The sequence below is a fragment of the Cydia strobilella genome, chromosome Z (genome assembly GCF_947568885.1).
Source record: "Cydia strobilella chromosome Z, ilCydStro3.1, whole genome shotgun sequence".
Taxonomy (NCBI): Eukaryota; Metazoa; Arthropoda; class Insecta; order Lepidoptera; family Tortricidae; genus Cydia; species Cydia strobilella.
This window is the reverse complement of record NC_086068.1, coordinates 57,287,092-57,312,947: the sequence shown is the minus strand read 5'-3', so window position 1 is coordinate 57,312,947 and position 25,856 is coordinate 57,287,092. Positions and strand designations below refer to the sequence as shown.

The following is a 25,856-nucleotide window of genomic DNA, read 5'->3' as shown; positions in this document are numbered from 1 at the left end:
TCATCTCATCCCAGGTAGCAAAATGACGTCAAATGACGTCAGCGGCGTTATAAAGACGTAATAATGCCGTCCTTATGACGTCGCTGGGATCTTGGATAGGCTCCTTGGGGCCGGGAGCCTTATCAAAGTGGCGTGTAGCAAACGTGTGCACTTCTATAAAATATGCTTCAACGTATCCACTTTCCAAAAAATAAATATTGTCTCTAGCGAAAACCAATCTGTCATGGCACGAAGTTAAATATTTATACAAGGCGAATTTCGTAATACCGTGGTAATACCCATGATAGTGATATCCTATAATCTTTTGCTGACTTGACTTAAAAAATATGAGAAATTTAAAAAAAGGACGAGTTTAAAATTCGATTGAATGTTTTTTGAACACAATTTTGTCATAAATTATGATCAACGATACAGGCGCCCTGACGTTATTCGGAAAGGTACTTCCCAATCCCTCTTACCTATAACCTTACAGTGAAAGGAGCACATAAATAGGGGAAAGGAGATTAGAAAGCCCCTTAGAAAGTATCCAGCTTGATGAATTAATCCGGATATATGTAATAAAAATAAAAATACTTGCATCATCCTACGCGCCTGTTACGGTTAGTGGCAAGGCAAATGAGATCGCTTTAATGAAAACAATAAGTTTACCGATACCCTTAATACCGATACCTGTTTCTTCATATAGTCTTATTATTTTATATATACTAGCTTTTACTTGAAGAGTGTTTTAATATATCCTTTTTAATATGAGACTCGTAAAATAAAGGCAATTCTGAATAATCCTATTAGCAAGTGCTTCATATTCTGATTATTCATTTTGATAAACTAATATGCAAAACCGAAATTCCCGCTTTAAATGACAAATGGGTGAATCAACTATTTCTTGTTATATATGTATATTGTGTCCCGTCAGCCAAGGGACAATATTAGCACAGTTTGTTACACCGAATGTTGTATAACGATCCACGAACGTGCTTATTAGTGGTAACTCATTGGAAAGGCCCTATATCTACCACAAAAATGCATGTTTGTTTATTTTAATTACCATAAAATCGGGGTTTAAGAGTGACCCAGGAGAACGTAACCATGGCAACGACTGACAAGAAAAAGTTGATACACCCACATAACGAAATCGTAGATGCAACGAAACCAAAACTTTTCTTTTGTTTTAATAATACTTTCGGACTTTGAAAGTTGTCTCTTTACTTCTGAGACAGCCTTAATTTGATTGCCCATGACTACATATAACACCTACACCACATATTGCCCATAAATACCTATTGTTTTAATATAGGTACGTACCAATAACAATGGCATCTGTAAATATTGTATGTATTGTTTACGCTTAGCCAATTCATGTATTATAAAAATATAACAATGCAAAGATAAGTAAGAATTTGTACGGATAAGCTGATCAAATAGCAGCCTTTAAAAAAAGATGTTTTTTTTTAGCTTAAACGCTATATTTAGTTCATATTATGATTAAACTCTATAAAATGCTCCAAAAATTTAGATAGCAAAAGTATTAATACTTAAGTCATCACTGATCAAATTTATCTATCACTTTAGCTACGTCTGAGACGCTCGTCGACTTCGAAGCACAAATGCCGAGTTATAACCGTCTGTGTGACGAATTCTTCAAACTAACCGTATTATACTGGTGGCTCCCTGCCACCATGAGTACGTATAAAATAACATGCACTAATAGTCACGGTCTTTAACACTACCCAGCCCATAGACATATAAAAACAAGTACCTAGTTATAGACGCGCCACCGAGCGACCGGGGGTAAGAGAAAGAATATTCATATAAAATTTGGGCAGCCAGCAAATTTCGCCATCGCCTCCTACCTATGATGCCACCCGGTCGGTGATAAGGACAAAGCATGGCACTATTTTCTCTTTCCTCTTATAGGAATCACAATAAGACTATAGCTGGTCAAGCAAATCTTGTCAGTAGATAAAGGCGCGAAATTCAAATTTTCTATGGGACGATATTCCTTCGCGCCTACATTTTTTAAATTTGCCGCCTTTTTCTACTGACAAGATTTACTTGACCAACTATATCTTTCTCTATCAAAGAGTGTCAGGCCCGGGGTTATTAGTCTCCAATTGCTCTCCACCACTCCCGTTGTGATTTTTCCAGCCAGTTACTAAGGAAGAACTCCTTGCTCGAATTAACTCAATTTTTAGGGTTCCGTAGCCAAAGGGTAAAAACGGGACCCTATTACTGAGACTTCACTGTCTGTCTGTCCGTCTGTCACCAGGCTGTATCTTATTATAACCGTGATAGCTAGACAGTTGAAATTTTCATTCTGTTGCCGCATAACAACAAAAACTAAAAACAGAATAAAATTGACGTGATTTTTTGCCGTTTTTTGCGTAATAGCACGGAACCCTCCGTGCGCGAGTCCAACTCGCACTTGGCCGGTTTTTTGAGTTGTTGTGAGTCGCGAAATTGCCTCTTAAAATGAGTTATGTACGTGACACAATATTTTTTAACACTGAGAATCCGATATTTGGCATGATAACGTTTAAAGACTTAGCTTTAAATTCAAGAGTATATATATAATACAGATTTCTGCAGGTCATTAAAGCGTTTTCACATTGTCCGACCCGATATCGGATGTAGGATCCTACATATCCGCGTGGTCAGGCCGCGGGGGCGCGCCCGGGCGCCGTCTTTAGCGGTCACGCACACTACAATAAACTTTATGCCTACACATACGCACACAAACAAATATTATCGGTCCGACAGCTGACGGAAGCTCCGACATGGCTGAATTTATCGGAAGCGCCTTTTCGATATCGGATGTCGGAAGGCGCCTATATGACAATAAACTGCTTCAGGAGAGTGCCAATGGCATTAAGTGCGCCTTTTTTGCGTTATTTATCGATTTTTAGTAATAATAATGTTTTTTTTAATACATGTATAAATACAGAGAAAAAAATATATCTTACATTTTACTTCCTTCCGACATCCGATGTCGGATCGGACAATGTGAAAACGCTCTTAAGATAGCTGCCATACGCGTTACGTCTCCGACATCGTACACCTTTGTGTGAAATATTTGATGCATCAGAAGAATGTCTAAGAAGTTGTGTCATTTTGCCCTAATCGAAACAAGAAATCTCTCGGAAAAAAACCTTTGTTTATTTTCGCGGAATCTGCATTGCGAGTAACATCTTTTCTGCTGGGGCAAATATTTATCTGTAGAGTTCCTCGTTTATCTGGGAATTTCATTTCTATGTTAGTAACTAAGTTAAACTTAAATACATGTAGGTATAGGTACTTTTATTTGTAGAGTACATTTTATCCACATTTTGATCATTACTACGTACTCGCTACGCTCGTGGTTCACTTTTGAAATATTTCGCTAGCACAGGAGATTAAATAACAACTTTGCTCCCTTGTAAAACAAATAACTGTTTCTTCTACTATGTTGTTACGCCAAGATATTTTTAACTGCATATGCCCTAAGGAATTCACACACACATGCGTGAGACGTACATAGACACAGAAACGATTTTCGTACTACGTCCGTCGTGTGACGGGACAGAGCCACAGAGCTAGAGATATGCACAAAACGAACAATTGTGTCATTGTGCCAAACCGCAACAATGAAATAAATAGCTGAGCCGACCGCACGCGGCGCGACGGACGCAACTTCCTTACCTAATTGCTAAAATAACATAGGATATTTTAATCAAATTATGTACATTATTTTTATTTATACAAAGGAGAATGCTAGAATATTGCAGACGAGAATAGTTACAAAACAACATATTTTTAGTCAAAAACAATAAGATGCAACCTTGTGTTTTAATTAGTCTCCAACCGAAGTTTTGGTAAGTTTCGGCATGAAAATCATGTTTCGGCCTAAGATTCGGCTGCGGCTAAAAACTGCCTAAATTTTCGCTTGTATTTTCGGTAGTGCCCGACCGAAGTTTCGGTTTTCACAGGTTTCGGCATAAAAATCACGATACGGCCGAAGATTCGGGTTCGGCTCAAACGAGCATAACATAACGCGAACGGTTTCGGTTTCGACAAAAAATCCGGTTAGTTTTTAAGGGTCTCCGGCAAGCTCGGCTCTCCATACAAAACGTAGTTCCGCTCTCATTTTAAAACGAGTAGCTAGTTTGCTCTGAAACTTATTAGTTTCAATAGGATAATGTATATCTATGTCTGAAATTAGTTTATGTAGCTTCAGATACCAGATATCATAGTTAAATAAAAAAATACAGCGAATTTACGTTTTTCATACAAAACGTGTTTTTACTCTATTTCGTTTGTTTTATAAACTGGAGCTATATAAACTAATTTCAGACCTAGATATACCTCATGTCATTGTATGTGCAAAGTTTCATTACAATCCAAAACATAGTTTTAAAATGAAAACGGAACTCTGTTTGTATGGGAAGGTGAAATTCGGTCGAGCTTGCCGGAGACTTAAATACGCGAAATGTATGGGATCCAATACATTCTACTACTCTTCTCTTTCCGCAAAGACTATCAAGTACCTACATATAGTCCGAAATGAAATTGTCACATTTTTGACGTAAAATGCTTAAACATGGCAACAATTTAGTATGGTTTTTTTTTAGTTCTATTTTATTTAAAATCTAATATTTTACATCGCACTATATTAGGTTTAGTCAAGTTGCTAATTTATGTTTAATTTCCAGCTCAGTGGAAAAAACTTTCAACGTGCAAGTAATTACGAGTAAACTACGTTGATTCGGTCGTTCGTCGCACGAAAAGTCGGTTGCCTAGCAACCTCATGCTTTTATTCGACGACCGCATTAAGGTGAACGACCCAGTGTGCAAATCAAAAAAATATGGTTGTCTGTATGGTTGGTGTACGGACGATAATTTTGCGTGATAACGACATAAGAAAACATTGATGAAAAATTGCATACTTTTATTTATGAATTGAATTATTATTACTGAATTATCATTATTTTGTATAATACAAAGAAGGAGTTAATTGAAAAATACAGATTTTTAGATAAATTAATATTTGTCACGTTACCATGGAGATCTGTCCGCAACGTTACCGTGGAGATCTGTCCACAACGTGACACTTTTTCGTGCATGCTACCGGTATTCATCGATTTAGAAGACGTTATCGCGTCAAAAGGTTTGTGATTTTTTTCGGAATTTGTGTACGATTAATATTTCAGAATAATAACTAAATTATTCTGAGATTAATATCATTTGATATTTACCAGTCGCTTTTCGGTAAAGAAAGACATCGTGAGGAAACCGTACTCATCGCAATAAGGCCTAGTTTCTCCACTTTCCCCTTTGGGTTGGTAGGTCGAATGGCAGTTGCATTCGTAACAACAAGATACGTCAATTCTTGGGATTAGTTGCCAAGCGGAACCCCAAGTTCCCATCAGCCGTGGCAAAAACATAATTTTTTAACACCGAGTGCGCTGGTGGCTTTGCGGTAAGAGCGTGCGACATTCAATCCGAAGGTCGCGGGTTCAAACCCCGGCTCGTGAGTGAGTAAGGTTCAATCCAACGAGTTTTTCGGAACTTATGTACAAAATATCATTTGATATTTACCATTCGCTTTTCGGTGAAGGAAAACATCGTGAGGAAACCGGACTAATCACGATAAGTCCTAATTTACCCTCTGGATTGGAACTGTTGGAAGGTCAGATGGCCATGTGTCTACGTCAATTCTCGGGGTTAGTTGCCAAGCGGACCCCTAAGCTCCCATGAGCCGTGGCAAAAAGCCGGGACAACGCCAGGAAGATGATGATGATGATGAACAAACACCAGTCGAAAAGTAAAATTGTGTCGGGATGACAGATACAAATAAAAAAAATATTTAAGATTCGATTGGTTATAAACGATCGTCACTTAGCCCCGTGGCCCCGTAGCCAACTGTCACTGTCGCACTAATATGGAAGAGTGATAGAGAGACACAAAGCGTTTCGTTGTCGAAGCGATAGCGATTGTCACCTTAGCTAGGCCGGCTGGAACGCGATCGAAAAAGTTAAACGTATTTTCCTTGTTTACTAAAACAAAGGGGACCTCCGGAATTCAGTAAAAAACGAGCGCAAGCTTGAAGAAGCAATCAGTGGCCGCGGTTTGATACGAGTTTGATGGAGACAGAAAAAATTTGATGTCGCAGTCTTGGATAGTTATTATTAACTGTTTTTGTGTTTGTCATTGTCACCCGACTGCGACAAATGCAAATGGAATTCTTAATGTAACAGCAGCAGTGTTACAGGACATCGGGAGATCTGGACTTACAGGCGTATTCTAATTTTCAGGTTATGAATTATAAACTGTAATAGATGTCATATATTAAAGAAAAAGTGACGAAGCCCTAGTGGTGAAGGCCGGATTCGGCGTCTTTAGCAATCCCGGCTAACCCCTTGAATCCCTAGTCCACCCCGCCACGGCGGAACCGGTCCCAATTTCTCGACTATATGCCATCTTAATATAAGACCTTTGACCAACTCTAAGGGCGAGCAGTACGCGCTTGCACCTCCCATGTGACTACTTAAAACACACACAAATCAATAATCAATAATATTTAATAAAATAATTTAATTTGTTCCCAAAGATGTGTAACAGGTTATGAACTAAATCTGGATTAGTTATGGATTTGATCTGTCAGTGTCAATAGTGACGTTTTAGAAGAAATGCCACTCATGTTTGTGTTAAAATCAGAATACACCTGTTAGAAGATCGAAGTAACCTATATACTTAATTGCTTTCTGTCGATGCTGATGTCACTTTGGAACTCCGGTAATTTTATGGGCAAAACACTATAACGCAGCGTACTACGTAAGCGAACAACACGCGAACGCGAAGCGAAGCGATGCGGCGCGGGGTGAATCAATCCTTTGAAAAGGGTCCTACGTGGGCGATCTCGTTGCGAACGCGAACGGCGTGATCCCGCCGCGCCGCTTCGCTTTGCGTTCGCGAGTTGTTCGCTTACGTAAGACGCTGCGTAAGTATTGAATCTTTCACACTATTTAACTGTTATGTTGCTAACCCTGTAGTTCCTATTAAGTCTGATCTGGACCTTCACGCTGCTCCGTATCGAACCCAGTGTGATGCGATGCGGCCTTGAGCGGCAGCGTGGGCATTAAGCGATAGCGTTTTATACCTAGGTACCTATACCACTTTATTTTGATTATTGGTAATGATAATGCAGCACGGTAATTTTCCAATGAAAGCTTTCTTTTTATCATACAAATCACAATTAATTAAACTTTTCAATTAGAACAAACAATTGAGTTAGCGCATAACCTTTTATCGTTGGTTAAATAATTACCGAAACCATAGAGTAAGTTATACTAGAGCGGTACTGTCATAGTAAATTTTGTAACCCCAGTAAAGTCACTGCCATCTGTCGACACACTTTAAAACTAAAAATGAAGATATATAAAAATAAGATAGAATGTATTTAAATATAGATAAATGATTTTTTTTTATTTGCATTAATTATTTTTATGATTTTCACCCATGTTCTTTCACTGATATGCGTTAAAATTGTTAAATAACAAACGAAACCGTCAACGCCATCTATTCGACTGTAGGCCAAAACTAGTAGCGCCCTCTGAACGAGAATCAAATTTTCTTGATTTTCGAGGCACGTTTTTTCCTTAGACTGTATCTATCTATTACGGAGTTATATCTATCTTTGCCGAAACTAACTACATAACATATCTACTTCAACAAAAAAAATTGTTTGCTCTAGTTTCCAGATACGAGTTATGCTACTGAGGATTTATTATTATTACGAGCCTATTGTGTCCCACTGCTGGGCAAAGGCCTCCCCCCTCTTCTTCCACTCCTCCCGGTTTTGAGCTACATCTGGCCAGTCGCTCAAAAAGGAGTCCAAGCTACTGAGGATACTAACACATTTTCCCTGTATCTATACTAATACTGGTTCGCAGTTCCCCAATATCATCGTTATATCACCCAAAAAACGTCATTGTTGCCCCATTATTTCCCAGTTTAACAAAATACTTTCATATTTGGATTTTCCTACACATAACTGTACCTACCTAAGTAGTAATTTTAGTATGTGTGTTTGTGTTTAATAGTCTCCATATTTAGCTCATTGCACTACCTGTTGACTTTTGTATGAGTTCTACATTTCCTGCTACCCAAAGGTTGTCTGGAAGAGATCGCTTTCTTAGCGATAAGACCGCCTGTTGTTACCTGGTTCTATTTTTTCTTTAGATATTTTTTATAATTTTACATGTATGTAAAATATATAATTTTGGTGCAATAAAGAATATTTACTTACTTACTTACTTACTTACTTACTACCTATCAATATCACAAATCGAGCGCAATTGTGTCGTAGTGTTCAAGTTTTATCTCCGTTTTGACACACCTTACATCAGGGACAATTTTACGTGGATTTACGCGAATTATCGTTGACTTGACACAGGTAATAACAAAGACTGTACACTAATGACAGTTATGACATAACAAAATAAAATAGAATCGCTTGTCACTCGTGCGATACGACCTACAATAGCGTGATACGCGTACAGAATCGACACACTATGCCTATTTCCTATTCTTTCATCCACATATTATATTAGAGGATAATATGGACGATATTAGTGATGCACGAGCGTGTGACATGTTGACACTTCTCATAAACAATGTTACTGGCCGAGACAGGTAAATGTAAAGACTGCCAGGCTCCATACATCCGCGTTTAACCCTTTTCCAGGCATAGTACCTACGATTTATCTGCCACATACGTTACCTTACGTACATTAAGGCACAGAATAAATAATAGTACAACCGTACAGAAAGGAAACTTCCTAAAACCGAAGTTTGACAGCGGTTCAGGGTCGAATCATGTTCGAGGGTCCCTTTCTAATATATGGCACTATCCCTTTGGGCTATTTAGGGTTGTCAAAATTCAAGTCATTATCTTATTTGTGGTCGCACGCAAAGGGACGTGAAGTTGTGCCAAACCCATGCCAAACCTAATAATTGCTCGGAGCAATGCTGAGCCGAGTTTGCCTGAAGCGAAGAGTTTCGCACCCCTGATTAAGGTTCAAACAAAGATAGATATAACTCCGTAATAGATGGATACAGTCTAAGGAAAAAACGTGCCTCGAAAATCAAGAAAATTTGATTCTCGTTCAGAGGGCGCTACTAGCTTTGGCCGACTGTCGTATAGATGGCGTTGACGGTTTCGTTTGTTATTTAACAATTTTAACGCATATCAGTGAAAGAACATGGGTCAAAATTATAAAAATAATTAATGCAAATAAAAAAAAACATTTATCCATATTTAAATACATTTTATCGTATTTTTATAAATCTTCATTTTTAGTTTTAAAGTGTGTCGACAGATGGCAGTGAATTTACTGGGGTTACAAAATTTACTATGACAGTACCGCTCTAGTATAAGTTACTCTATGGTTCAAATTAGATTTGACTTTCGGAAAATGTGACTTGTCTTCAGATGAATCATCAAAGCTGGATTAATAGGAATATGTTTGGATTTTTTGGGAAAACCTTGTAGATTGTTGCGGCCTGGAAGAAGGTTAACATTAATCTCACTTTTGCAAACTTTTATATATTTTGTAAATCACATTCACCTCTGCTGTAACCATTTAAACGCCAAGTACCCTAAAAATATCGACCGTAGTTTTAAACATGAGTTATATCGATATTTGTGCCACGTTCAACCAAAAGGGTACTTATTGTCGCTTGTCAGTAAGGCGCTATTTCCATATAGCTTCAATTAAAAATCAACGTTAGCAACAAGCGACAATGTGGTACCTTTTGGTTGAAAACGTCACATTTGCTGGCTTGGACCAATAATGTCATATGCGTGTATTTTTTTTGAAAAAATGTGGTCTAATGGTTAACACCAGACCTGCTAGCATGAGTTGCGTTCTCGCGCGCGACTCCATACATCTAGCGCGACTTCAAGTATGGACTCGCGCGCGAGAACGCAACTTATGCTAGACAGTCAGAGCACTATCAGTTGTACTTGCTCAGAATTCTCTCTCTCAGATCAACGGTATCACAAATATCGCAATATTAAAAGTAAAGGTACATTCGATATCAGATATATCGGAGCGGCCAAGGTGTTCACAATATCTGAACACGCACTCTAACGCCCTGACAATAGAGGTGTTCAGATATTGTGAGCACCTGAGATGCTTTGATATATCTGATGGCGACTGTACAAAAACTATACTTGATTTGATGGCGCCATCTATAAATGTCAAGACACACTTTGTAAGGAAATCGACAGTCTTTCTTTACTTGTCTAAGCTGAACAGTCGGATAGACAAAGCCTTCGCGCAAAATAGTGAAACTAGCATACGTCCATAAGACTTGTACGTTATTCTTGTACACAAACGAATAATAATTAGCTTCTTTATCGCATATTGAAAACTGGATCTGCCGAAATTCACCTTCCCAGTATCGTTCTCATTTTTAGGGTTCCGCACCCAAAGGGTAAAAACGGGACCCTATTTCTAAGACTCCGCTGTCCGTCTGTCCGTCTGTCTGTCTGTCACCAGGCTGAATCTCACCCGCCCCGATAGCCCATGAGGCCGTGATGGTATATAGGTGGATAGATAGATAGAATCCTCTTTATTGGCACACCTCAGTAAAAGTTAGTTTAGTTAGTTAGGTTAGTGTAGTTCGGCTCTCATGATTCGTAATCGGAATACACGATTACATATCGGTGCAAATAAAGTGGCCATGGCAGTGGCAACCAGGTGCTAATTTGACAAATTGTTCAGCACGACGCTAATGTCAACACAATTCTTTATTATCGATACAATAACTTGCTCTGCAAGCTTCCTAGTTTATTTTTTTATGGTTCCGTATTTCAAAAAAACGGAACCCTTATAGAATCACTCGTGCGTCTGTCTGTCCGTCTGTCGCAGCCTATTTTCTCTGAAACTACTGGACCAATTAAGTTGGGTACACATAATCTATGTAAGTTTGTGACCCAAAGACGGACATGTAACGTAAACAAATGCATTTTAAACATGGGGGCCACTTTTGGGGGTAAATGAGAAAATTAAAAAATAAAGTTTTTGAAACTATACCGTGTTACATATCAAATGAAAGATCTAATTTTGAGAATCTTAAATATATATATTTTTTGTAGTTTTAAAATATATAGTTTAGAAGTTATTTAAGAAAATATACCAATAAATGACCTTTCCCCCCTTTTATCTCCGAAACTACTGGGTCTAAAATTTAAAAAAATATACACAAATTAGTTCTTTACCTATAGATGTCCGGAAAACCTATAAGAAATGTGCGGTCAAGCGTCGGACTTAATTACTTAGTTATTGATCCGACCCTACGGGTATTTTAAAGATAATTCACTCACGTTTCACATAAAAATATACATTGTTAAAAATTATGTTCTATCCGACTCGCACTTGGCCGGTTCTTTTACATTAACTCAATATAAGTATGTGCTATATAATATATTAATTAATAATATATTTTATTACAACAGGCTGATGGCCTCTTCAATAGAAAAGCACCTTACTCTATTTGTCTATTGCGTCTCTTTAGCACTCACCTATTACGGCGATAGTCATATCTATCATCTATCATGTCACACTGAAAGCTGATATCAGCTCACCCAAAATAGCTATACATTAGCCAATATTGATTTAAGCAAGGTTATAGAGACCGAGCTAGTGCTGGAAGGACTGAGACAGTTTGAAAGTGTTGCCATGAGTTAATTTATTTGCCAAACGGTAGTACTATCTCGCACGATCGATGTTCGTAATGATATTAATATGTCAAAGTTTGCAATTGTTTGGTTGAGTTCAATATAATACCCGTGTTACAATATGCAGCATTTAATTAATTTTGTGTTTTTTTTTGACGTGATAACGTCTTATAAATATCGTAATCGATGGACACCGGTATTTATCATGCACGAAAAAGTGTCACGTTGTGGACAGATCTCCATGGTAACGTTACGGCCACGTTGTATGCAATTTTTAGGGTTCCGTACCCAAAGGGTAAAAACGGGACCCTATTACTAAGACTACGCTGTCCGTCTGTCCGTCTGTCTGTCACCAGGCTATATGTCATGAACCGTGATAGCTACACAGTTGAAATTTTCACAGATGTATTTCTATTGCCGCTATAATCCGGGTATTTAATATTATAAAACTAGTCTTCTTAATAGTAACTGTTGTCATTAATTCTTTGATACTGATTTCTGTTCAGTTTATTTTTACACAATTTTTTAATTTAGACTTAAGACTAACTGTTTTTTGCATGCCTGATGGTCAAATATAGAGACACCACTTATTGTAAGATTACCATCACTGTATGTACTACCTATATTTGCAAATAAAACATTTTGAATTTGAATTTGAATAACAAATACTAAAAACAGAATAATATAAATATTTAAATGGGGCTCCCATACAACAAACGTGATTTTTTTGCTGTTTTTTTTTTCGTAATGGTACGGAACCCTTCGTGCGCGAGTCCGATTCGCACTTGGCCGGTTTTTCATCAATGCTTTCTTATGACGTTATGACGTGATATTGACGTTAAACCGACTTTACAGACAACCATATTTTCTTTTGTTTTTAATATGTACCTACAGATATGAGCCAAATAGCTTGAAATAAATGAATTTTAATTTTAATTATATTTTTAATATGCCATTTAGTTGAATGTACTTATTGACGACCGTCTGGCCTAGTGGGTAGTGATCCTGCTTGTGAAGCCGATGGTCCTGGGTTCGAATCCCGGTAAGGGCATTTATTTGTGTGAAGAGCACAGATATTTGTTCCGGTGTCATGGATGTTTTATATGTATTTAAGTATTTGTATAAGTATTATGTATATATATCGTTGTTTGAGTACCCACAACACAAGCCTTCTTGAGCTTACCGTGGGACTTAGTCAATTTGTGTAAGAATGTCCCTATAATATTTAATTATTTTATTTATTTATTTATTTATACCCCGCCATACCCGGAAGTTAACGGAGTTTAAAAAACACGGAATATTTATCACGCGTGAGCCATTTTATTCAGTTGTACACTACACTTTTTTCATATTTGGGAATTTGTATGTTATTTCTACTCGGAATCACGAGCTCATTCAATTTTAATACGAGAAAAAACCGTCCCAAAATTTCCATACATTTTTCGTTCTTTTCATTCCGTTACCGTTATAGGTACAAAGTCTATGAAAAATGGTAAAGAAATGGAAATGAAAATAATAGGACACATTTTTGTCCTATGAGTTACAATCGAAAGAACTCGTGATTATATGTAAACAATTCCAAGTATTAAAAGTGTAGTGGACAACACCGTCAAAGAAAATGAAGCCTCGGACCGGACCCGGACTGATCTAGCGTAAGTCATAAGTCATAATCATAATAATGGGCACTGGGCGCTAGTGCGTTGGACTCATATCAAAGGCGCTTGGTTTGTATAGGAATATGTTTTGACCGTGACGAGTAGCGCACGCGTCTACGCGCTAACTATTACGAACTGACTTATATCACAATAAGTAATAATAGTAATAATAGTAGTAGAGCCCGCCTAAGCCAACTTTGCACCGACGTGAACAGAACAAAGTGAGGGAGTGCCATTATAAACGTAATTTTTTCATAGATTTAAGTATTAATGCTAATTCCATGTAGTGATAACTTGTTCCGCTTCAGACTCTATAAAGTAATAATAAATAAATAAATTCATTTATTAAAGACCAACTTGGATCAATTTGTGTTAGTGACAGTTTTATGTTAAGGTTTTATAATAATACAGATTTAGTGCTTAATTATTTTCCTTCATATTTTCACGGAAACGGATTCCTGTAACAGGAACCCGTGCCGACTTGCAACTGAAATTCCCATACAAATTACTAGTATGGAGAAATTTGGTCAGACAGTAAATTGATAATTTTTCATTGGTTTTGTGTTCGCATCGAGATTTTTTGTTAAATAATGATCATTTATTGTGTAACTACTACCCTTTAGTAACAGAATTTGTCGCTAGATGACTCTGCGCGTACTTTAGATGGCGCTATTGTTGTGTCTTCGTGAAATACGTAAATAAGCAATGCATTCATTACATTTGCTTATTTTTGTAGTCATTCTTGCAAATTCCAGTAAGAACTTCGAATAAATTTAAGTTGAAAAATTACTGCCTTGGGTGAGACTTGAACTCTCGTGGATCGATACTTAAGGCAATTTTTTTTCACTTAAATTTATTCTAAACTTAATAGCACGTTTCTGCTTATTAAAAATTAATTTAAAAGTTTATTTTCTCCAGTATGCTCGTAAATGTTCACCTTATATTGTATAAAAAAATACTACGGCATATTACCTCTATATCGGCACCATGTCACGATTAATGAACGAGACCAGTTGAATTTGTCTCCCTAATTAATGGAGGTTGGTTGCCATAATTATTTATTTATTACATGTTAGGAGGTCATCTACAATTCTTTATATACTTTTTAAGGTTAAATTTGTGCCAGTACATTAAATGCCCTTCAATTATTAAATAAATTCAATTTATTTTAATTGAGACATAAATATCCATAAGATTGTTAATAAAAAGTACACCTCTACAAGACTTATCAAACTACGGTTAGTACTTAGTAACATAATATGTAAGTAAATTAAAAATAAAATAGATAATTGTATATAAAGTTAGACACCCCGAAGAGATACAACGAGAAGTTAGGTGATTGTAATGAATTATAATTTATCTAATTCAAATGAGCTTTTAATTTTGTGACTTGTACAGGGAAATATGGACTTGGGAACATTTTTATTGCACAATCGATGGCAATATACACAATATCCTTTAACTCAATCACAATGAAATCTTTGACATCGATCGGACAATAAGTTATGTATAGTATAGTTGGTCAAACCAAATTGTTAGTAAATAACAAAAAAGATTATACTCATCCTTTTCTTATCGGTGTTATTACTAGTGTAAGACAAAGATAGTATTATTATCTCTGTCTATGTTTAAAATGAGACAGTCCTTTGACAAACTATAAATCATATCGTATTATGTCCGCCAAGATGTAATCGTGAGAAAGATGTTTAATTCAAGTCATAATAGCACAGACAGGTTAATAATTAGGACTGTTAATCGTATAGGTAAAGAATCAAAGACGCGTGCCCTATTTGTGTCGTTTTCAAGTACCTTTTAGTACCGCATTGTCGATTGCCATAAGGACGCGCTTACGGGTTTTTCGTATAAAGATACAAGCAATTTTCGTCCTTATGGTAAGCGATAATGTGGTACCTTTTGATTGAAAACGTCACATTTATTGATATAGAAGACGCCACTTTTGTAGAACGCTTAAAGGCATGGAGGCTGGGGGCCTAGCCAAGATTAATACAATAGCGTTTCATTTCGTTTTCTGCAAACGACTGTCATCTTGGCTAGCCCCCTGATTTCAAGAATTAGAAGGTAAATGTATTTATATAAAATTATCATTGACGAGGTACGGATTTACTAAAAGTAAGGACAACTGAAAGCGATGTATGCTTAGTTGAATTAGTGGTATATTTTGTCAGATTATGTTCTGAGTGAATGAGGGCTATCGTTTTTTGCTCACCAGTTAGCGCCTCTGTTGATGGTGGTCCAAAAGACTAAAGAAAAGCTGTCATTCATTGAAGTGACATTTGACATTTCGAACTTAGCGAACACCACCATCCACACTAGCGCCCCTAGCGGCGAATTCATACGCGTTAGCCCTCATTGTATGAGATCGTGTAACCGTTTAGTCACTATATGAAACTTTAACTATACAACGTGACCCGGTTTTATTGCTTTAGAGTGCCGTGACATGAACATAAAGTTTGCTCGATTTCAAATTGATAATACCACAAATCTGCCTTAACATTTTTTTTCGTATGGTACCTATCTTCTACCGAGACGCGACATTTTGTATAAAGATAATAACAGTCTTAATTATGTAACTGTCTCTGCCAGTAGCCATTCAGGAAGTAACGAGGCTTGTTAATAAAATTGGTTTCGCCAATTTTGTGTCAGCGCCAAAAATGTTAACAATAACGTTTTTTCACAGCGTTAATTATTCAATTTATTTTTGATTATTAATTTGAATATAGAATTATCTAAAATCGTTGACCGACGATCATTTGATTGTGACAAAAAATAACAATTTTAAATTTGTAAAATGCGCCGCTACAAAACTACATTTGAATATTTTTTGCCGTCGGACAGACATAGTTATTAAAATATGTGTACGGTCACAAAGCATAATTAGTTACTACCTATAACAATTTAAAAACAATAACAAGAAAAACTATAGCACACGCTTCATCGAAATCGTAATCTAGGATTTTTTAACACTAAAACTATGTAGGTAATTAGACGTTTCACCATATTGAAAAAAAAAGGCAAATCAAATTAATCATTTCGGTCAATGGCTTAATTGTATTGCCGGTCCAACATTCGGTTCCCTAACTCACCTCACTCACTTTTCTATACAATTTTTATGGCGACTTGGGTACTAAAGTCGGGGCACCGACCGCCGCCATTACTTACCGACCCAGCAATTAACAAAACATTGTCATTGTCACTGTCAGGTGTAAATTGTTCATGTTTGTGAAACAAGCGCCTATTAGGGCGTCCGTTAGCTAGCGCGGTTTCACGGGGCGGGAGACCAGCTTAACGAAAAATAGTATTCATGAGCAACGCTAACTGGCGCGGACGCGTGCGACGGATTCTACTTACAGTCGCCATCAGATATATCGGAACGGCCAGGGTGTTCACAAGCATGCACTCTAACGCCTTGACAATAAAGGCGTGTTCAGATATTTGTGAGCGCCTTGGTCGCTCCGATATATCTGATGGCGATGTACCAATGGCTCCCGCGTACGTGCGCCCGCTCCGGGCACCCGCTCGCCCACGCAACGCGGACGCCTTTACACGACGCTGACAATTGAGATACCTAATGCTGTCAATGTTTACTTCTTGGACCAGCAATGTACGGCGTATTGTCACAGTTGTGAAACCTGGGACCCGTTTAATACAAGTGGAAGTCTCTTTCTAACAAAAGCTGTCAAAAAAGGACTTCCGCTTGTATTATAAGCTACAAGCTTTTGATAAACGAGTCTGTTCGTATATCCCTATACAAATGGACAGTCAAACATTGCTACTATATTTACAAGATGATAATCGTGTCTCAATAAACGTGCTCAAGTAGCAGATTTGTGGCGAGTCAACAGACTATAATATAATGAAATAATGTTATCCGAGGGAGCTTATCTTGAACACACTCCTGCGTACTGAAATTTTATTACCACCGATAACATAGTTCACGGAGTTTCTAGTAAAGTGAATTTTAATTTTTATAGAGATTGGTGTCATATAGCAAATGGCAAAGAATTCACCATTCCATATGACCAGTGACCACCAATGCGACCAATCATCCATTTAGTCCGATAACACTAAACTTAAATAAGAAAACCGTATACGTAAACGTTTTTAGTACATAAATACAAGAAAATCTGACATTTCCTTTTTATGTCCCGTCCGTCGTCCATCATACAAACAAGTTTATGTCATACGAGTTTATACTTATACCAGTTATACCTATTTACATACCGGGTGTTTCCTGTAACAGGAGCATTAAATTAAGCTGTAGGCTGTACTCCTTAAACTGACCAACATTTGTTCAGCAACTTTTTAAAATTATGAAATTTTTAGATTATATATTTTTTATTTTAATTAAATATTATTTTCAATGTACGTTGCCATCTGTGTTTGACGTTGCTTGTCACCCTAAACATAACAAACTTTGCAATACATTGCGTCTTAGAATAAACTTTAAAGTGTAATGAAAGTCAAAACAAGTTATTTTTAAAAGTTGCTGAACAAATGTTGGTCAGTTTGAGGAGTACAGCCTACAGTTTAATTTAATGCTCCTGTTACAGGAAACACCCGGTATATCTATTTGGAAAAGTACTTTAGGGTGGCAGATACTTTTGGCACGTTGATTCATCCTCTACTTTTTTTTTTTTTTTTCGTCAGAAAATGCTTTTACGCATCCCTTGTAGAGGGAGCCCGGGTTATGCAGGACTCGACGGGTGTATGTTGCCCGTAATACCTGCTAAAAACTGACGTTGGCCGCTTCGCTTTTAGGTGGGAACACGGGTCCACTTGCGTATTCTCCGCGGACTATGCTAACTGTACTTATACCTAGCCACTTAAATAGAACAATTTGATTTGCTTTCTGAAACCAAATGGCTCAATAAGGTTCAATCTGTCTAACGTTTTGAGACTTTCGAGTATGAGTATTTGCTTCTGCATTATGTCCCGTTACAAGGGCTATTAGCGAATCAGCCTTACATTTAGCAGACATCCATTATATTCAAGTGAAATTAACCAATGCTCTCAAGAAACCAGCCTTTAAAACAATTGGTATTATTTGGTATGTTATATCGATAACGCTGCCCAACTAAGTGTATCTATCAACATGTTTATTTAAAAATCTGTTTCAATTTATACCTTATTCATATTCAATAAAGTATACATTAGTACGAATTATCAAATGCGCCTATTATGAATAACTTAAGAGGAGAGCTCGTTTCAGCTGAATAAACGATCGGATGTTTTTCAATACCGAGCAATCGGAATGTTCATGTAAATGCCTTATTGAATTTCAAACCTAACAATCGCGCTCCACGCGTAAGATGATAGTGAAACAAGTATGTTTAAGGCTTTTTTCGCTTCAATGCTCGAGATGACATGCGTATAATAACATTGGTAATGAGATTTCCGTTTCACCGTGCCGCTGTCATCCCCGTTACCCGGTCGCAGTCACTCTCGTGCAAGTCCCGCTCCGGTCAAGTCGCTAGACAGTAGACACTCGCCCGCGCACTCGCACTACTACTTGACAAACTCGACTCGCGGCGACCGCGGAATTTTTCAATTAGGAATATTTCAATTAGAGTTTTTCAATTTCGCAAACGGTGCGGTCTGACGCAGTAAACTTAGAAAGTGGAAATGAAGACGGATTACGCTATGGATGAGATGCAGAAGAGTAAGGGTATTTTCAATTTTTATTATTATTTTTCACTTGAATTAAAAACTGCAGGTTTTGATTTATTTGCGTAGATGACGGAAAACGGGAAAGGGGAACGTATTTTTGAAAATGTATTAAGTACGGTCTCGGTTACTTCATACTATTTCTTTACAAAAATGTAAATAAGAAAATTATTCCCATTACTAGCAGATGTTTACGTCCCTTATGATATAAATTAATGCTGTTTTCTTTATTGCCTCCTAATTTCATTGATTTAAGTAAAACAAAAACATTATAAATTTAATGGTTTTTAACTTTACTACATAGAATAGAGCAGTCGCTTTCCGCTGTTTATCTGTCCCTATGTATGCTTAGGTCTTTAAAACTACGCAACGGATTTTGATGCGGTTTTCACATATCAATAGAGTATAGGTATTCTTGAGGAAGGTATAATTTGTAAAGATTTTGTGTAACCCGTGCGAAACCGGGGCGGGTCGCTAGTCACCTACAAAATGATTATAATATGATTAAAGATACCTATCTATTATTTGATGGTGCCACTTATGGTCCTATTAGCGCCATTTGCACCATTCCACTAACCTGGGGTTAACCAGTTAAACCGCAAATACGCGCATCTAATCGATTAGAAATAACTTACGCTAGTTGTACTTCGATAAGTCAAATGAATGTATTCCGTACCTATTGCATAGACATTTTTATGTTTAGGTCTAGTCGCTACATATTTTTAAAACAAACACTGAAAAAATGTTTTGACCTTAGTCGCCTCGTATTACTCAATGCTCTTCAACATTAACAAAAAATTATCTCAATAACATCGTTTAATGATCTTATTAATGTAGAAGATTACCTGTTTGCCGATAATAAAGTACCTAATTAAGAACTTGTTCAAAATTACATTAGTTTTTCAGCCAGGAAATTTGTATAAGTACACTGAAAAAAAAATTATACCTACATAACAGTAAAATAATATTTTGCACCTCGCCAGCTGGTAAAGGCTCTCTTGATTGTTCAAAAACTGATAAGAAAGTTGCATTTTATCCACATGTGAGACAAAATCAAATGCAAAGTTTGAGCTGTTTTCTTGTGTTTGCTGGTAGAATTGCCTTTTAAATGATGATTTTGAATGATACATATTTAATAATATTCATTTTGAATCGATTTGCTTTGACTTTGTTTGATATTTTACGGTTAGTATATTCCTTGTGTGGTGTGTTGAAAAATTGTGTGTTTTACTCGGTGGCAAAATTTGTTTAACCCTCGTGCTTTGAAACCCTCGCAACGCTTAAGATTAAATTTTTCTAACCACTCGCTACGCTCGTGTTCACTTTTGGAATATATACACCGCCGATAATTTTGGTCCTTAGTCCTGGCAAACTATGTGTTACATTACACCCGCCAAAGGGTCCGTTTGTAACAACAAATTAGGTTTTAAGGTATTAAACAAAACTTTTTTTTATTTATTACTTATGTTCAGTTATTTTTTGAATAACTCAATGAGTTCGGTCAGTGTAAACACATTTTCAGTCCTAACACGTAAAAATCCCGCTGATTAAGAGAGATGTCATAAAATCGGGTTTACGTTTGACTCTTATTTAAACATTTCTAACATCTGACAACATCTGATGAAATGACTGAACAAGCCCAGTACACATGAACACGGGCTAACTCGTTAAGATCATGCCACTAGACTTCTCATTTTCACCCCCTCAGGGCCACTTACACCATCCCACTAACCCCGATTTAACCGGTTAAACAGTTAAACCAGTGTCAAATTGTACTAGTAACTCCAGGTTTAATTTTAAATCCTTTCTTAGTCTGGAGAATATGAACTTTTCGAAATTCAATATTTGCCTGTTTTTGAATTCCAATACTAGCGCCTAAGATGGCTCGGATCTTAAGCTTGCCTACTTTCATATACTCATACTTTTATAAGTGTGAATGTGTTCAAATTTTGCGCCCATGTTTGCACTAGCAACCAATAGCAATAGGACTAACTATAGACAAAACTGCAGGTTGATTTTAAAAACTAAAAATACGGTGCGCCTTCTCAGGTGCTAGTACCACTTCAACGGATCAGGCTTTTCGTTGCCTGGCTCTATTTTATATTTAGATAGCTAACAGCAGGCTAACAGTACATCTCTTTCCCAGGGACCAGCTCGATCCTCGGCCTGTCGGACGTGACCGACAACAAGCTGATCTGGAGACAGCTGCTGGCCGAGCTGGTGGGCACATTCCTGCTCACCTCCATCGGTGTGGCGTCCTGCATCGCCATCGGCGATACAGCAGGCAACATCACCAGCATCGCCCTGGCCTTCGGTCTGCTGGTCGGCACTATTGTCCAGGTATGTTCAACATGTATTTAGGATGTATAAGGGGCATTCCATGAGCTATCCCGTATACGTTTTACTTCGTATATTACCAAAATTTTTAACGTTGATTATTTTGCTGAGCAATACCTGCAAATCTGCAAAATTCTTGTTTTTACGGGACAACTTTAGATAATTTTGTGAAATGTATACCATAAGTGATACAGTGACTGACCACGTGTTATTCTTACTATAACGAGATAAAGTCAACCAATGATATAATTATATTGATATTGTTGTTGTTAGGAATATACACCCCAGGCCAAAAGTATGGAAACAAGCTTGTATTTGATCTTTTAAGCGATGGATTTTATACTACTCATTGACAATTTGGTAATAATAATAATAGAACATTTTAATAGTTATTTGTGCAACAAGAGAGGAAAGTTGGTTTTTCTTGCGAGTGTTTATTTTGAGTCCCGAGAAAGCGAAAGATTCTATAATTGAATCACGAGCGAAGCGAGTGATTCTAAGGTAGAATCTTGAATCCGGACCGGACCGGACCGGACCGGACCGGACCGGACCGGACCGGACCGGACCGGACCGGACCCGACCGGGCCGGACCGTACCGTACCGTACCGTACCGTACCGTACCGTTAAAATTAAAAAGCTACATTGTTTCACTCCCTGGAGTGACGAAAGTGTATTTTTAATCTTTTGGGTTTGCCTAATGTAAGTCTTAGTTTACAAATATATACAACAAAGATAGAAACATGAGATATTAAAGAAAACAACGTTGTTTCCATACTTTTGGCCTGGGGTGTATTTGTATAGGTAATAGGCGTGAGAATCCTTTTTTGTGTTTGGGCGCTCTCGAATATTTTAACTAACCAGTGTTTTTGCGACGTATGTAAATGCGTTGTAATATGGCTAAATAAAAAAATAAAGATCTTTCGTCTTGTTTCTTTTGCCTGTACAGCCAGTACAGATCAGTCAGTGTTGCAGTTTCTAAAAAAAAGTTTTTACGTGATCTACCTATATGACACGATAGATATTTAAACGAACCTACGAAATGTTAAGTTAACGCTATTCTTTCAATCGCGTATTAACCGTTTTTGTTTCATTACGTTTTATCATTTTAAAACGTAAATAATACCAGCTGTACAGGCAACATTTGTTTGTGTTAAAAAGTAAAAATATACCAACACGTAACTTCTTTAATGTACTTACTTCCGCGTAATCAGACAGTGGACGTCGTTTATCGCGACCAGTTCGGTTCAGGTTAAACAGGAACTATTAGCCTAATGTGAACCACAATAGGGCCATAATTGAAGTAAGTAGCTAGTTCCCTCCGCTTTCTAAGGCTTGGAAAGTTCATCTTCATGTGATTTGAAAGTTAGGGTGAGCTCGCAAGATTTGTGTTGTAGGGACGGTTGAACTATTTACCAAAAGTTAATTGAGCGCTAACACAATGATAAATTATCGTTTACTTTATTTTAAAATTATGAGTACAAATTCCAGTCTCAATTTACGGCATTGTTACTTTTAACCTTTTTAGGGTTCCGTACCCAAAGGGTAAAAACGGGATCCTATTACTAAGACTCCGCTGTCCGTCTGTCTGTCTGTCACCAGGCTGTATCTTATGAACCGTGATAGGTAGACAGTTGAAATTTTCACAGATGATGTGTTTCTGTTGCCACTATAACAACAAATACTAAAAGTACGGAACCCTCGGTGCGCGAGTCCTACTCGCACTTGGCCGGTTTTTTTATTTAACTATTTTCATAATTCTGACTGATAAATTACCATTAGACCTGTATCCCTAGTGTAAATTTCATAGTGTCAGTATGGGATTTTGAGTTTTTAAAACGTCCCGCTTGGCGCGCTGTTCAAAATCCCATACAAAATTAGATTTAACGAAAACGAGTAAGTCCGTCACGTTATCGAATGAAATTTATTCTAGGGGTTCTGCATAAACTCATTAGCAGGCATCGTAAACTGCGAGCGAAATCCATTGAAGTACTAGGGTTGTTGTCAAGTCAAAGTACGTAATTTCAATGGATTTCGATCGCAGTTTACGATGCCTACTCATTAGTGATCGTATTTCGTTTTACGTTTTGATTTAAGGGGGTTTTAAAAAAAAATGGTACCAATTTTTTTTTTCGAAAAACCATCAGCTTCGGGTTATTTAGACTCAGAATCACGAGTACTATTTATTGAGACAAAGAAGAAAACTGTCCCCAGTTTTTCATACAAATTTTGGGTGTCAGTTTTGTAACGGTCATACAAAATGTATTCCTAACGAAACTGTATTTTTTTTGGACATATTCTTTTTTGCCCTTAAAAACTGGCGCCGTTTCATGTCAAACTGATGATAAGAAAATTAAATACTATAAAAATTAAGTAGTGATTTATGTATACGTTTATTTTTATACATATATTATGATATGCCCGCCATGCGAAATATTTTAGCCCATGTAGGGTAGGGTAAGAGGATTGTGGTCGGTTTGCAAGAATTATTAATGGCAATTGTTGTTTACAATTGTCTTTCTTGCCCCGGTGCTCCTCTTGTCCTACCTGACCTTATTGTATGTTTGTTGTGTTAGAAATTTTGATAGGACGCTGAAAAAATAAGTCATTTAGGTACCATTGTCAGTCATTTATTACCATATTGAATCCCTTTTTTTTTCATAAAACAGTGTACACATTTCAACAACATTTTTCTTTATAACTAAAAATGCTTAGGGTAGGGTTGGAAACAGTGGCTTAGCTCGAACAGTCGCCCCAATATCTTCTCTATCATGTTGGAATTAGGTTGAGTGAGCCACTGTACCCGTCTATTTATTTCCGAGCCACTGTTTCCTACCCTACCCTACATTAAAGCAGTGTTAGAAGAGTTCAATATCTGATATTTAATTGCATGTTAACCGGTATTGCATAAAGTGATTAGTGATTACTACTACTTACACAAATTTAATCTATAAAGTCGTAATAGCTTTGGAGATACGTCTTTATCACTTCAAGTCCGAGATATAATGTTTGCAAGACACCTTACATAAAACGCTACCGTACGTTATCTATCACAATTACCAGGCGCCGGAGTAATCTTTCTGCATACAGAGATACAATCGCCGGACAAACAGACTGACGTCTCACTTATACTGTAAATATGACAAAGAATCTTACATTTTTAAGACTTACTTACATAAATATTTTGATTTGCCTATTGCACTTTTCAAAATGTTGATAATAATTGTGACAGGCTAAAATAAATTAAGTACCTGTGTAAGTTTTCTAAAATGTTACAAGATGGCCCAAAATACAACTGGCTGGTTGGTGGTGGCAAAAGGTTTTAGATACAAAATTTCATTAAAAATTTTAACTACCTTAATTTAACTGATTCTTCATAATATTTTTTGGCTTTGATAGACAAACGCTAACGTTTGTTTAAATTATCAACAATATACACCGTAAATTTAATAGTTAATACATACGGCAATGCGCATGTGACTCCTCTATAGCCAGCTTCTGTGGACTACAGTGAGAACGTTTACCAACTGGCAGAATACAAGCTTTTTTTTTAGTATTTGTTGTTATAGTGGCAACAGAAATACATCATCTGTGAAAATTTCAACTGTCTAGCTATCACGGTTCTTGAGATACAGCCTGATGACAGACAGACAGATGGACAGAGGAGTCTTAGTAATAGGGTCCCGTTTTTACCCTTTAAAACGCAAGTCTAGATTTTTTCTTTACAATAGACCAAGCCATGATGACAATCTTGGATAGATAAGGCCAATTGAAACTTTAATGAATGAATAATTTATTTGCAGATGAATATTGGGTTACATAAGTAGGTGTTGGGTACAATATTTTGAATTTTAGATTGCAAGATTTTACCTATACAGGTGTACATATGCACTGTATATTGGCTTGATTCTCTACTAACAGTAATAGAATTTCGCCACATTACAAAAAATTAATAGTGCCATTTTCAACCAAAGGGGTATTTATTGTCGCTTGTCAGTAAGGCGCTATTTCCATATAGCTTCAATTAGAAATCAACCTTATCGACAACTGACAATGTGGTACCTTTTGGTTGAAAATGTCACAATAAGTAATCTATGGAAATAGTCGCGTAATTTTCGGAGCATCTGCCATCCCGATACATTTTTTCTTTGATTATGGGGTTTTTCCATGTACAATTGTCTCTCTAAAACCCCTGCGGTGGCAGCATGGTTGCATTTTTATCGTCTGTCACTTTCGCACTTGTTAGAACGTGACAGGCATGGTGACAGGCGATAAAAATGCGACCGTTATTAGTGGTTTTCTAATTCATCTACGATTTGAATAGCGCACAGATATTCAAATAGGTTGAATACCGTAAAACCTCCTAACTATAGTCAAAGATAGATATAACTCCGTAATAGATGGATACAGTCTAAGGAAAAAACGTGCCTCGAAAATCAAGAAAATTTGATTCTCGTTCAGAG

The 25,856-nt window shown here is 37.0% G+C and overlaps 1 protein-coding gene across 4 annotated transcripts in view; it reads left to right on the top strand.

The window, feature by feature from the left end:
* The window catches only part of LOC134755191 (aquaporin AQPAn.G), a 116,782-nt gene that overhangs the window by 29,508 nt on the left and 61,418 nt on the right, over positions 1-25,856 (top strand). For 2 of the 4 annotated variants that reach the window (XM_063691708.1, XM_063691711.1), the window contains one exon: positions 21,206-21,399. In XM_063691708.1, the coding sequence (XP_063547778.1) occupies positions 21,206-21,399 (194 nt within the window). Of the gene's footprint in view, positions 1-18,837; positions 19,061-21,205; positions 21,400-25,856 lie in introns of those variants that run through there. The other 2 variants (XM_063691709.1, XM_063691710.1) reach the window with 2 other exon arrangements.